This window comes from Haliotis rubra, unplaced genomic scaffold, assembly GCF_003918875.1.
Source record: "Haliotis rubra isolate DU_JTF1 unplaced genomic scaffold, ASM391887v1 Scf29, whole genome shotgun sequence".
NCBI classification, from domain to species: Eukaryota; Metazoa; Mollusca; class Gastropoda; order Lepetellida; family Haliotidae; genus Haliotis; species Haliotis rubra.
The window spans coordinates 3399860-3416047 of record NW_025766957.1 but is presented as its reverse complement, the minus strand read 5'-3'; the positions used below and the strand labels follow the sequence as shown (position 1 = coordinate 3416047).

At 38.2% G+C, this 16188-nt stretch overlaps 1 protein-coding gene across 6 annotated transcripts in view; it reads left to right on the top strand.

Moving 5' to 3' along the window:
- LOC124281852 (LIM domain only protein 3-like) overlaps positions 1-16188 on the top strand; it is a 192560-nt gene that overhangs the window by 116996 nt on the left and 59376 nt on the right. For 5 of the 6 annotated variants that reach the window (XM_046717859.1, XM_046717858.1, XM_046717857.1 and 2 more), the window contains one exon: positions 227-283. In XM_046717859.1, the coding sequence (XP_046573815.1) occupies positions 227-283 (57 nt within the window). Of the gene's footprint in view, positions 1-226; positions 284-6356; positions 6632-16188 lie in introns of those variants that run through there. The other variant, XM_046717861.1, reaches the window with a different exon arrangement.

The window sequence follows — 16188 nt, the reverse complement described above, 5'->3', positions numbered from 1 at the left end:
TCATTATGGTAACAGCAGTGTATCTGGTACTGCGGAGGAACCACCAAGTCATCAGCATGTAGGGTGTCCGTAAATACCGTGCAGCTAGCCAGAGGTCAACACATGAGCTGAATTCCTGCAAGCCTCCCTTGAAAACTTTATTGGTCTTATACAGCTTACAGCATTAAGTTATATGAGAATATCTTGAAATTTAACAACTAACATTCAGGTGTTTATATTGTTTCAGTTGATCGTGACTTTGCAGACCCTATTGAATCAGAAGAGACAAACGTTCTGATGGCGGGTTAGTTTGATTTACATATGTTATTTTATCTTATGTCGTTGATTGCTGTTTGTAGATTTTTCAGTTTTGATTTAATGTGCTGGTGCTGGCTATTTTGTTTCAGTGGTGTTTGTTATCATTTTTCCAGATTGTATATAGCTTGATAGTTTTTCAATCTCTAACTAAGAATGGGACTGTGAAGACGTTGCAGAGCATAATTTAGACTAACATCTTGTGTCTAAAATGAACATATTTTACAGAAAAAATAGTTCCTATGGTATAATCATCAAATTTATTGCAAAGAAGCCCAGAAACTTCCTGAAACTTGATAATCTAGACTTGCCACATATTCTAGACTAGGCTTGCACAAGTCTATTAGGTAATAATTGATTGTTCAAATGATAATTTCTGAAAAATACAAACATCCCTCCAACAAACTGGCATCCTCAGAACTGTCGCTTATCTAGACTTGCCTCTTTAAGGATAGAATTACTATCCATCCATGGACTCAGCCTTCAGTTCAGCCTTGGAGCAAGGCTAATTCTAGGCTTGTATGGGCTTTCTTTGGATATATTTGTTTCAGGGTCTGTACGACAGACTAAGGGTAATTACTTAAACTAAGAATAGACAATAACCATATAGAGTTGTGTCCCTTGTTTGTGTTTTACGTTTCCTTCATCCTTCATGTGTCAGTTGCCATGTCAGTTTAATGACTGCTTAAGTTGAAAGTGACACAGGAAAAAAATGTGTTCCACTTTGTCATATCTATATTGCCCATTCATGAAAGTTGGAAACATTATTTTTCTGTCTCACTTTGAACTTAAACACTCATTAGCTGACATTCCAGCTGTAAACCAAGCTGACTATTCCTCCTCACACTACATCTCAACTTTCTACAACATTAAAGAGCATGATTTTAGTATGAGTTTGAAACACAGTTCCTAATGAAGAAATCTTGTTTTGGGTTTCTTTGTTAAACGCTGCACTCAACAATATTCACGCTTTTAACAGCAGTCTGTAAATAATCAAGTCTATATCAGATGATCAAATGTTTCATGTCATGAGCATTGATCTGTGCAGTTGGTACAGTTACATTCGTGAACCAAGTCAGCGAACCTGACAACCCATACCCTTAGTCACCTGTTAAGACAACATGGGCTGCTGAAGAGGAGAGACATTCTTGGGTTGATTCCTTTAGTTGAATTCACAGATTCAGGTGATTTCAATGATATCGGCCATGTAATGGTTGGTCTATACTTTCTCCATACTTTCTACAAAATTCAGGTGATTTCAGTGATGTGGGTCATGTAATCGTTGGTCTGTTTCTCCACAATTTTGCAAAATGAGATTGTTTGTTTTTATCATTTCTTAGCAATATTTAAGCAAACTTTAAATAGTCAAGTCTATATCAGACATATAGTTGCATCCGGTTTACTCTGCAGGTGAATTTCTGGCTCAGAACTAACTGCAAAATCGTGATCCAAATGTCTTAGTTTCATGTTAGTTATACATTTGCTTTACTTATATAAATTTTATTTGTGATTGATGACTGTTTCACATTTTAAGACATGGTGCTTTCATGCAAAAATATTAAATATTCATTTTTATGGGTTTTTTAAAAATCTGCTGATGTTGCATACCCTGTGTGCAATTGTTTTTTCCTTGGCATGTATAATGCTAATGTTTCATCTGTTTTAAGCTATGTGATTACCTTGAGTCCTTGTACAAGAAAAGTGAATTACACCCAGCCTGACAGATGATGCAGCACATGAACACTTTAGCATGTAGGGACAGTGTCAAAAGCAGGTGGTCACTTTTCAGACCAATCCAGAGCAGAACTGCACAGGGCTTGGCATTTTTGTCTTGGCAAAATTTAAAAATCAAGAAAACAGTCGTAATAAAAATCTCAAACATATTTTATGGCTATGTTTAATTTTATACAGTTTAAGTTTATTTATTAGAAAACTTTTGACACTGCCCTCTTACCCAGCACTGTGTACAGTGTAAGGAGTTTAGTGTGAACTTTGCGAAGGATTAGATACACTTATCTGCAGGTGTTGTTAAGCTCATGACATCACTAGAGGAATGAAACAATGGAACAGTGTTGTCAAAGGGTTATAAAGAATCAAAGATATGGTTGACTTTGTATAGATGAGTGTTCAGTGCATTTCGTGCTCTCAAAAGGGTTAAGTAGGTCTGTATGTGTTCTTCTGTCATGCTAACAGTGGATGTGAAAGTTATTGTGTAAGATAAGGACATTGTTTGCTATTTCAGTAATTTCGCAACTTCTAGGATTGTATTGTAGGTCATTGTGACCCATTCCTGGCTCGTGCTAGGGATTCTAGAGTAGGAGAAATGTCTTGTTGTAGTTTTCAGTTTTTAGACATACTTAATTAAGGCTTGAGTTGGATGCAGCATTGTTAGTTAGAGGGTGGGAGGTCACATTTGAACTTCTGTTTGGGTTGAATTGTGTTCCAATTGCAACTTTCAATTTTGTTGTTGCATAACACCACACTCAACAATATACCAGCTATATGATGGCGGTCAGTAGATAATCAAATCTGAACCAGAGAATCCAGTGATCGACAGCATGAGCACCTATATAAGCAATTGGGATACGATGACATGTGTGAACCAAGTCAGCGAGTCTGACCACCCGATCCCGTTAGTCTCCTCTTACGACATGGGTTACTGAAGACCAGTTCTATCTAACCCATTACTTCATGGGTAACAACTTTCAATGAGGAGAGGGTGATCCACTTTAAAGTTTAATTATTGAACCCCAAACCTAGTGGCTGGAGCCTAGTTTGATTCCCATCATTGGTACAATGAGTGAAGCTTGAGGCACACCTAGGTGATTGATTCAAATATGGGTTGGCCCAGATGTGGCCTGGAGACTTGTCAGCACAATCGTTCCTCCCAATCAAGCTGACAGAGGGTGGGGTGGCCTAGTGGGTACCCTACATGGGTACAATGTGAGAAACCCATTTCTGGTGTCCCTTGGCTTGATATAGCTGGAATATTGCTAAAAGCGGTGTAAAACCCAACTCACTCACTCACTCAAGCTGACATGCCATGATATAACTGGAATACTGTGGGTTAAACTCACTCAGTCTCTCACTGTGACTTATGTGCCTCCATGATACAGCTGAAATACTGCCTACTACTTTAGACGATATCACTAACTTTAATAAGTGTCAATAAATGTCTTGTTATTCAGTCCTTGAAGAATTTGAAATTTCACATTTGAAACTTAAAAGTTCTTATTCAACTTTAACCTTCCAAACTATATATCATAATCCGAGTTTAAACATGAAAAATTGTGATAATCATGTGTTTGCTCCAAGGGTAATTAATACCCAGAAAAACACATGATATAATGTCATGATCCAAGAATACACGTTATACCCTCAGCGCCAGTGATGGTGAGATACCATGTGGATGTCAGGATGTACAATGGGCACAATTGTTTTTATTCCACACAAGCCATGATTTATGTATCTTGTAATTACAAGTTCCCTTTGGCTAAAGATTAAGATGACTCAGTTACCATGGCGATGGAAAAAAAGACTCAGAAACATAATTGGAGCTCTCCACATAACATATGATATGTAATTTGTGGAACAGGAAAACAGGAACAAATATCTTATGGGCAAGATTTGTAATTTATGAGTTTTTTCGAGATTTTTCTTGTGTATGACTTGTCATATTCCCGGAAAGCAGTTTTTGTAATTTGATAGCAGGAAATTGGCAAAATTGGCAAAATTATTATCTTTGATATCTTCCTGAAAAAATTATGCTCCAAGGTTGCTGCTGGTAATTCTTCTACCAGAAAAACATGCAGCTCTTCTGAACATGGTGTAATAAGAGGACTTATCATATTTCATTTCTTATTTGAATCCTCTTGTTAAAAGTCCCCATAAGTATCATATTCTCTCAAGAAAGATTTGGAGACAGAGATATTATGTGGTTGCTGAACAGATTCAATTTGTTCTAAGGTACTGGGCGATTCCGTATATGGTCTCGGGATTATAAGCTGAAAACGTTGAAGACAGGTTTGCAAGTTCACATCATGAATTTCAATAACTGTAAAGTATAATAACTTACTTGAAAATTGTGAACTGTGATATGATTCAGTGGGTGAATGAATTGTGAGTTGGTATGTGAGTGAGTTGGTGCATGAGTGAGTGTGTGAGTGAGTTGGTGCATGAGTTAGTGAGTGGGTGTGTGAGTGAGTGTGTCAGTCAGTTGGTGTATGAGTTAGTGAGTGAGTGTGAGTTGGTTAGTGAGTTGGTTCATGAGTTAGTGAGTTGGTGTGAGTTAGTGTGTGTGTCAGTTGATGCATGAGTTAGCGAGTGTGTGAGTGAGTTGGTGCATGAGTTAGTGAGTGATTTGGTGTGTGAGACAGCGAGTGAGTTGGTGTGTGAGACAGTGAGTGGGTACAGTTTAAAATTGTTTGGAAATGTATTTGATATCATGCCAGGCCAGCATGTAGTTTGGGGATTCTTTGAATCAATGCTCCAAACATGAAGAATGGAGGTGACAAAGCTACAACTTCAAATGAACTGAAGATGATTTTGTCAAGTTTTACTAGATGCCTCTATGGAGAAGGGATCCAAACTGCAACCATTTTATCTGAACTGTGAACATATTCATTTACCTTGTTGTATGTATATTCACACCCTCGTTTGGTTCATTTCATAGTGACGATGGATGAAAGAATTCAGAATTACTTATTGATTAAAGCAACAAGCAGACGACTAAGACTGGAGGAGTTCTGTCCCTTTGACTGTTGTACAAGTGCAAGTGTGAGGCTTTCTCTTGTTATTCTTGCATTGTTATCCCATTAACTGAATGTCTTACTGGAATGGTGTGATAGCCTAGTGGTTAAGCCTTTCACTGTACATGCTGAAGGGCTGGGTTCGATTCCTTAATTGAGCACAGTGTGTGAAGTACATAACTGACATTGCTGTGATTTTGTTTAATGCTCACTATCCTACTCACTCACTCTCAGGATATCTCTTCTAAACAATCATCTCTTTATTTAATTTTTATTAACATTACAAAGTTAATATCAGTCATTCAAAAACATTTTGGTTAAAATGTGAAAATTGCGCATTTGAAGCTATCTGTATCAAGTTTTTATCAAATTGAGTTCATCAAAGACGTCTTTATTTTAGGAGTAATAATATTCCCAGTATTTCATAAGATAATTCAGTTTTCGAATAATCAGTGTATTTTTTCTCAGAAAAGCAAATTCATGGTCTTTATGAAGACTCTCAGTTTAGGAAAATGTAATAACATTGATTCTATTTTTTTATAGACAGATTTGACATTCTTCTGCTTCCCACATTGCGAAATTGATTCTTAATCCAGTGTATTAGCTTCTGTGAGGATTCCCGAATCCCTACATGTCCGCTGGTAGCACTACGTAATAAGCTTATGCCGTGTATCATAGCAAATTAGCTTGCCGGCCTGCCCAATACCTTATTAAATGAAATAACTATTAAGTCGACACGACATATCAGCTTACAATGTGGCTGATATTAATATCACTTGGATTTAATCAACAAGGTAATTTCGGACAGTAAGTAATACGGTCTTTAAGGAATGGTAGATTACTATTTTACACCCAATCACTCTCATACAGTAGAATTTACGACACTGCCTGCAAGCCGACTTGGAGCTAACAGAGCCTGCGTGTATCACTCTTCTCTCTCTGAAGTCTAGTAATTGCCTTTGCAGGGCTTAATCTGCGATGTTATTAACTGGTCAACTTCAGTGATTTCTGCCATAATAACCGCAGGTTTAGACCTGTGCGTACAATCCGCGTGACTATGTCGTATTCCATCACCCTGACTTGAGGTAATGGAAAATTCAAGCTTGTAGTTGCTGAAACAAGAGAACCTGTCACTTCCAAGTGTGTTTTTAATGAGTTTTTGTATCCTCCCCTCAACCATGTGACTTCACCCCAAGCTTAATCTATCATTGGATAATTGCAGGTGTCATATGACCTCGGGTCAGTCCCATTCTCCAACCTGTCCCCCCTGCTATGCATAATGAGCTCCTCCAAGGTTTCATTTTTTCCTACTATGCCTGTAATTGCATGTTGGGATGTGTAGACACCCATATGCTGAGATTACAACAATTAAGCTTTGATCAATCATTTATATTACTTTCATTTCTCGTATTTCATAAAATATGAGCTGGGCTCCCCTCATAAAGTTGTTAGCAGGCACTGATAGTGGTTAGCCTGTACAGCTCGTGTAATCTGGGCTTGTCATATACACAGAGCTGAAAACTGTTACTTCACAGTTAACACAATGTTAAATCCAGAGGAAGTGCTTGGTGGAGAACCAGACAGTAACGGTAGGCTGTTTCGTGTCTTTTCTTAATTCTTATTGAACTCGTATTGCTGTTGATGTGCTCACGTTGCTGTAGATTTCTCTGTGTTGCTGTTGATGAGTTTTGTTGCTGTAGCAAATTCTGTTTCTTGTTGATAGTGTTTCTGGCTGTTTTGACTAGTGGTATCAGATACCTGATAATGTCTCTCAAAAGTATTTTCACATTGTAAACAAGTGTGAGACAAATTGTGTTTCATTCAGTTTCTCACTGTGATCTTCATATTTGTTCCGATACTGGACCAATTGTGTGATCTTGTGGATTGGATGTCCACCCAGAGAGCAAAAGGTAGGTGGTTTGATCTCAAGTCACATCATACCAACAGATGCTACAAGGTGGTACTTGTTGTTTCCTTGCCTTAAGGAGTAGTCGGCTTTCAGTCAAGATACTCTGTGAGTATTCATGTTAAAACTGTGACTAGGTATCTCAGTGAGCTCACGCTACAAAACCGGGGTTAGGACTAGCACAAGCAGCCTCAGACACACGCACATCACTATATGAATGCGATATAATTCTGATGTGAAATAAAACACCATTTCACTTCACCTGTTTTCATTCCGTACTGAGAATGTTATGTGCCATTAAAGAACTATGAAAATAACTTTATTGCTGTATATTGCAAAACGCAGGAAATTATATTTCATCGCTGTTGTATACGAGGAAATTCTTTTCATCAATCTTTGTAACCAAATATGTTTCTAAATATCACAACCATAGGAAATACATTTTTTTTAATGGATTATGTTGATCTCAAATTCAGAATATTCTTTCAGTTTGTTTCAAAATATCTTGGAGCAAAGTGTTATTTTTTTATTATTATATATTTCCCTTATGACCATGAGATGGACAAGGTTTTCAGACATTATCCATTTGTTGCTTGCACATTTCATATTTATGTTTAGTCGTGATGTGAGTACGAGAATATATTGAACTATTTGTGGTGATACTGTGTTAGTACTACTGTTCAAATAGTAATGCTAATGAGTAGAGTAAAGTAGCTCTTAAAGGAGGACTGTATATGGTTAAAGATGATCGCTGCCAGCTACTTGCCTACTGTCTAATGTGCCATAATGGCTTACTTAAAAGCAAATTTGTCATCTTGCGATAAAGGAGCAAATTTAGCTTATTTTCAAAGTCTTGATTTCACTTAACAAAACAGTTTCAAGTTTAGAAATAATAGTTTTGATTAAAAATTAAACTGCCATTTGCATGTTTTGAAAGGGAAAACTACTGATAATATGATGATACCATTAAAAATAGAGCATAAAGAGGGAGAGCCTGGCAACTCTTATGAATATTATAATTCCTTGGCTCTTAAGTGAATTGAAACAGTGACTTGATTGCTATCAGAATAAATGTTTCTTAATACCTCTGATTTTATCAAGGTCTTGACAATTGACAATAACCAGTCCCTGCTTATAAACAGCCCGTGGGACCATGGCCTGACCTGTTTAAATTCTATTGTACTTAAAGTATTTTACGCAGTGCACAGGGACTTGATTAGCCTGTTAAGAATGACTGTAGAATATAGTTGGAATAATTCCTAGGATGGGGTCTGTTGTGTCCTTTGTGGAAGGAGTCAGTTAAACCTTGTTATTTTGTAATGTTGTACTTCCTGGGTGTTCAAGAAATACATTGTAGGTATGGGAAGTAAATCAGGTTGTTAACAGACATTGGTGTATTAGTAAATGTTGTGATGACAAACACCCTAAATGTGATGTTTATGAAGTACACATGTTGCACCCCTGCATGACATGCCATGTAAAGACAGGTATTCCACCCAGACATGACATATAAAGACAGGTATTCCACCCAGACATGCCATATAAAGACAGGTATTCCACCCAGACATGACATGACATGCCATATAAAGACAGGTATTCCACCCAGACATGCCATATAAAGACAGGTATTCCACCCAGACATGACATGCCATGTAAAGACAGGTATTCCACCCAGACATGACATGCCATATAAAGACAGGTATTCCACCCAGACATGCCATATAAAGACAGGTATTCCACCCAGACATGACATGCCATATAAAGACAGGTATTCCACCCAGGCATGACATGTAAAGACAGGTATTCCACCAAGACATGACATGTAAGGACAGGTGTTCCACCCAGATATGACATGACATATGAAGACAGGTATTGCACCCAGACATGCCATATAAAGACAGGTGTTCCACCCAGACATGACATGACATGACATATAAAGACAGGTATTCCACCCAGACATGCCATATAAAGACAGGTGTTCCACCCTGACATGACATGACATGCCATATAAAGACAGGTATTCCACCCAGACATGACATGTAAGGACAGGTATTCTGCCCAGACATGACATGACATGTAAGGACAGGTATTCCACCCAGACATGACATGTAAGGACAGGTATTCTGCCCAGACATGACATGACATGTAAGGACAGGTATTACACCCAGATATGACATCACATGTAAGGACTGGTATTCCATCCACACATGACATGTAAGGACTGGTTTTCCACCCAGACATTACATGTAAGGACTGGTTTCCATCCACACATGACATGAAAGGACTCGTTTTCCACCCAGACATGACATGTAAGGACAGGTATTCCACCCAGACATGGCATGTAAGGACAGGTATTCCACCCGGACATGACAAGACATGACATTTGAGGACAGGTATTCCACCCAGACAAGACATGTAAGGACAGTTATTCCACCCAGACATGACATATAAAGACAGGTATTCCACCCAGACATGCCATATAAAGACAGGTATTCCACCCAGACATGACATGACATGCCATATAAAGACAGGTATTCCACCCAGACATGCCATATAAAGACAGGTATTCCACCCAGACATGACATGTAAGGACAGGTATTCTGCCCAGACATGACATGACATGTAAGGACAGGTATTCCACCCAGACATGACATGTAAGGACAGGTATTCTGCCCAGACATGACATGACATGTAAGGACAGGTATTACACCCAGATATGACATCACATGTAAGGACTGGTATTCCATCCACACATGACATGTAAGGACTGGTTTTCCACCCAGACATTACATGTAAGGACTGGTTTCCACCCACACATGACATGAAAGGACTCGTTTTCCACCCAGACATGACATGTAAGGACAGGTATTCCACCCAGACATGGCATGTAAGGACAGGTATTCCACCCGGACATGACAAGACATGACATTTGAGGACAGGTATTCCACCCAGACAAGACATGTAAGGACAGTTATTCCACCCAGACATGACATGTAAGGACAGGTATTACACTCCTGCATAGCAGGTTAGACCATGTGTCTCATGTTAGGTCAAGAACAATGACCCCAATTGCTATGGCACCATGCATCCAATATTTGGACAAGGGGCATACCCTGCTTGGTGATTTAGATTCTGCAATTTTCACAATTTGCATGACTTGTGTCACAAAACTGCATGATATTGTAGGACATGGCAGGTCTAATGGCTTCATGACATGGTAGGACATGTGCCACACCATGCATGACATGTTAAGACAAGTCCAATATCTTCATGACATGGCAGGACATGTCACAACCTGCATGACATGGCAGGACAAGTGTCACACCCTGCATGACATGTTAAGACAAGCCTAATACCTTCATGAATGACAGGACAAGTGTCACACCCTGCATGACATGGCAGGATGTGTCACACTCTGCATGACATGGCATGACATATCATACCCTGCATGACATGGCAGGACATGTCACACCCTGCATGACATGGTAAGACAAGTCCAATATCTTCATGACACGGCAGGACATGTCACACCCTGCATGACATGGCAGGACATGTCACACCTTGCATGACATGTTAAGACAAGTCCAACATCTTCATGATATGGCAGGACATGTCACACCCTGCATGACATGGCAGGACATATCACACCCTGCAGGACATGGCAGGACATATCATACCCTGCAGGACATGGCAGGACATATCACACCCTGCAGGACATGGCAGGACATGTATCATACTCTGCAGGACATGGCAGGACATGTCACACCTTGCATGACATGTCAAGACAAGCCTAATACCTTCATGACATGGCAGGACATGTCACACCCTACATGACATGGCAGGACATGTATCACACCCTGCATGACATGTTAAGACAAGTCCAATATCTTCATGATATGGCAGGACAAGTGTCACACCTTATGTGACATGGCAGGACATGTACCACACCCTGCATGACATGTTAAGACAAGTCCAATATCTTCATGACATGGCAGGACAAGTGTCACACCTTACATCGCATGTTAGGTAAAACGTTTTATGACCCTGAGAGGACTGTTTTACCTGATGTAAGCATTTACACCTGGGTCGGTGGGGTGGCCTGGTGGTTAAAGCTTGAGCTTGTCTCACAGAAGTCCTGGGTTTGATTTTCCACGTTAATTTTGTCATCGCTATCGGACACCAGTTTATATCGCCAGTCAAAAACAAAGGCAAGATTGACAACCTGTGTATAAGGCGACCGCCACCTTCAAACCCCTCTAATTCTAGGTACGGAAAACTCTCCTTATATGCATAAATATACAGTTATACGATTTCCGAGGTGCAATATGTGTAGCCTATTTCTGGTGTCCCTGCTGTGATTTTGCTGGCATATTGCTAAAAATTGCTTAAAAACTGCACTCACATGTTCGCTTGTTGTGTATTGAAACAGAGTAATGTACAACACAGTTTCATAACTATTTTTTTGTTATCAAGATTGGTGATGAGGTCATGTTAAAATATTATTTGATACGTTTGACATGTTTGATATTAAAATAAAACAAAACACAATTTGAATTCACTTGCTATGCCACTGAATAGAAATATATTTCATAAACATCCAAATACTGTGGTGAATGTAATAACTGTTCCCACTATCCTGGGGATGTAATAAGATCCAAAATGATAGGAAGAACAAAATAAACCAATTTTAGTCTGGAAGGTTTAATCATGATATACTATACTGCATATATTAATGTTTGATATTACATACTACAAGATTTATCATTGTCCCAATTTCTATGGCGGTATTGCATTTGGAATTTTATTTGGCATGTATTAATAAAAAGAGCAGCACAATCACGGGAATAGAAATACATGTGACCACATCTAGATATGAATGATTTCAAGATGTTTCAATATCATTTCCAAATTAAAATGGGATGTGTTGTTATTAATAAAAATACCATGGTACACTTCCTTGTTTTTTAATTCTTGATAGGTATTCTGTTGTCTATGAATGTTTGCTAATTGCTTTAAAAGTGAAAAAGAAGCATGTTATCATACCGTTTTGAATGTCAGCCTTGTTTTACGTAACTTAATTGATATTGGTAGGATTGGTTGATATGAAGTATGATATGTATTGTTAATGGTTGATATTTGTTGTGATAGGTTCATTCACTCTGCAATAGATATGAAACAGGTTTATGGTAATAACACATAGAGGATGTATGGCACATCAACAATGACAGGAATGTCCAATATACAATCACTATTATTTTATTGGATTTACGTTCCCTCTGTGATGTATGTGCGAAAAATTAATTTTACACAATATTATTTGATAAAGTCAAAGCTGTGCAAATTGTGTTTGGTATATTACATCTGCTAGTTCATTTTGTTTGTTGTTAATATTTCATATTGTTTATCAAAGTAATAATGATAGTTATACATCTTATCATTGCTATCTAAAACATGTCATGTAAATTGATGACTAATTGTAGGTATTTTCCAGTGTAGCAGTTACCTCGCTGTTCTTTATGTCCAAGTAGGTGCTGCTGTCCACTGCAATTTGATATTGCTGGAATAGTGCTGAAGTGGCGTAAAACCATACTCGCTCACTCATTCCACGTATGAGGGCGGTGTGGTAGCCCAGTGGTTAAAGCGTCCGCTCGTCACGCCGAAGACTCGGGTTCGATTCCCCACATGGGTACATTGTGTGAAGCCCATTTCTGGTGTCCCCCGCTGTGATATTGCTGGAATATTGCTAAAAGCGGCGTAAAACCACACTCACTCACTCACTCATTCCAAGTATGTTTGTAACGCAAGACCAGAATTTCACTCATTCAATTGCATGCTTGTAAATGGGATGACACAGTTGTTGTTTTGACATTGACAACACCTTCTTATATAATTTGAGTTATCCAAGGTTCGACTCAGCTGAAAAATTAATAAATAAAGAAGGAATATGAAGTAACCAAGATTTTCCTTCGCGGACGCGAATTTCACTTATTCAGTATCATCTTGTAAATGGAATGACATAGTTGTTGTGTTGACATTGACAACACCTTCTTATATAATTTGAGTTATCCAAGGTTCAACTCAGCTGAAAAATTAATAAATAACGAAGGAATATGAAGTAACCAACATTTTACTTCGCACCAACCACAGGTTCGTCACAATAGTGTTTGACAGTGTACAAGTGTTGATATCCTGTCGATCATGCCTGTGTCGACACTACAGCTGCCAAATGGCACTTTGTTACGTTAAACATAACTTGTTTTTTGGCCTGACATGAGATCTATACATTTTGAATTGTGGCCATATGGTGAAGCACATCGTGGCGGATATTGAGTTCAAGCACTGAACTTCCAGACAGCAATACTCATCTCAGAATTACATAATAGTTAAGTCATCAAAAAATATTTTGGATATTCATGTTTTATCTTTGTTTATAGTACCAGTGCACAATTTTCTGCAGAATTATGTATATAAAGAAGACCAAAGTGGTGAAACTGTTTGAAATCGTAGGGTTTATGTGGCAGATTGAGACAACTTTACGCAGTCAGTTTACGACCGAGTAGATTTCTCAATGATAAATTACCTGTCTCCCTTCTTCATGTAATGAATAACTAACTGTCTCTGTGTCTGTAATAACGAATAATGTGCATGAAGTTGCCATCATTTTCCATAATGGTTGTTAATCTTATTCAATATTGCATATTTAGAACTCTGTGGCCTTTAATTTAATATTACCTTCAAATTAAATCAGTTTGCCACTCTGTAGAGAGTGAGATGCTATGGGGTGAAGACCTACTTGAAAAATAGTTTCAGCTCAGCTGATAAATTTTACTTTGGATTTGTGTTTGGGTTAAAGGGTAAGTCTCTTGAATTCCGTTTTTGTCTCAATATTGATGAAGTGAGTGCAGTGCATGGCAGATATAATTCAGTTTATTGAAAGCATGGTTTTGTGTAGTTTGTGATTTTTTAAAACTTTATGTTGAAAGTAACCTAAAACACCACTTTGTAACAGTTCATTCTATTGGTGGAGATATAAGATTAATGTTACAAACTGTAAAAATATATGTTTTCCATTGTTTTGGTTGTTTATCCCTGCAATCATCAAGAAGTCTGTAAATAATAGAATCTGCACCAGACAATCTGTTGATTGACATCATGACCAGCAATCTACTACTGAGTGAGTGAGTGAGTTTAGTTTTATGCCGGATTCAGCACTATTCCAGCTATATGGTGGCTGTCTGTAAATAAATAATCTAGTCTGGACTAGACAATCCAGTGATCAACCGCATGAGTATCGATCTATGCATTTGGGATATGATGATATGCTTCAAAAAGATATCACAGAATATGTATACAGAATAACAATAGGAATATTAGAATGAATATTCAGTTGTAAAATTCAAAGACATGTGTCTTTATTGTTAAAACGTGACTAAGTTGTGAGGAGCCTCATATGAGAAGGAGAGAGTTCCATAGTGAAGCAGCAGTGTACTGGAAGGACTGAGAACATGAAGACTTCAGTGTGGGCACTTATAAATACTTTTAATGGTGATAGCAATTAACTGTCATGGTCTAACCTGTAAGTCGTTGAACTGTGATTGGTCATCAGTGCTCTGGTTCCTGAACAAGCCTCGTACTGATGAACGGATCTGCCCAGGGTCATCAAACACTTGTTATATTTATGATGGGATCGGATCAACGGAAACTGTATCTATCATTAATGGATGGAGAGGGGTGAGAAAGTCATTTGTAATAATCTTCAAACAGGAAGTAATATTTCAATGTCTGGCTACATAGTATTTCACTGCTTCTCTATATAGATGTATAGTTTTCGATGGTGTCTTAGGGTAGTGGGGTAGCCCAGTGGTTAAAGGGTTCACCTGTCACGCTGAAGGCCCAAGTTCAATTCCCCACATGGGTACAATGTGTGAAGCCCATTTCTGGTGTCCCCACCATGATATTGCTTGAATATTGCTAAAAGCAGCGTAAAACCCAACTCGCTCACTCACTATGGTCTCAAATGATCTTCAAATGTCTTTTGGTCTCATATGATCTACTTTGATCATATGGTTTTCTATGACCTCATGGTCTAATGGGGTCTTGTGATCTAATTTGGCCTCATGGTTTTCTATGACCTTCTGTGGCTTCATGTGATCTAATATCGTCTCATATCAATTTCAAATAATATTTCAAACTATTTCAGAAAGTGTTATGTGGCTTACAGTGTTATGAGTCTGGATGATTTAACAAGTACCAATTCTGGAGACAGTTAAGAAATCATTCTTGATATCTCATGCTAAGATGACCTTAAAAAATCAGTTCTCAATAAAAATTCTTAATAAAAAAAATTTGTACTTGAATAATTGAATTAGTACATGAATTTACTTGTAATCTTAGAAGGAAAAAAAAATCTATATTCAAAGAGCAGTTTCTTCTCAACTTCCAAATAAATCACAATCTTCAGAAGTGTTGCAGGAATGTTTCTTCTACCATTCTTTAAATTCCATGGTACAGATTAAGCATTCACTCTTAAGGCGTTTGCTGCCTTGTTACTAGTCTGTCTATTGCAGACTTCTCATTCTACGCAGGAATATTGTCTCGTAAAGTTAAATTTGAAATAATGGACAAACACAATTAGACCTAAAATCTCCTTTTGAGTTTTTACTAGTGTCTTTTAATTTTCTCCATCGTGTTTGCTATGCCATAGCCTTATGAAGTGGTCTGTCATTGCGAAAGGAAAAAACTCGATCTTGTGGACATGGAGGGGGTTTAAGATGAAAAGCAACTACTCCATCGAGAGGGCGCTACTTGTGCTGGGTCTCCAAATGCTCGGTTCCCAGGGAAAAGTCTTCAAACGCGAGGCCTGATCTGCCATTAGAATGCCTAGTCATACTCCCCCCAAATTGACTTGGAGCATTTGTTCAGAAAGGATTTGGTAAAGTCAAAACCCATTACGGCACCGTGACACAATCATGAAAACCCAATTTTCTCTGATCCGCTGGTTTATTCAATATTGAAAACCAATTTTGAAGGATGGGATTTCGCTTTTTCAGGAAAGATCTCCTGCTTTGCACTCGGCCCCAAATAGCCCGTTGTTCACAATTGACGCGGGTCTTTTATTTTTTCGGCATAATTCCTTAGCAGACGTAAATGTTCCTCGATACATTCTGATGGGCACATAAGCCATTGGACCTTGTGTTGCCATATCTTGCATAAAAATCCCATATGCGCACTATAACCCAT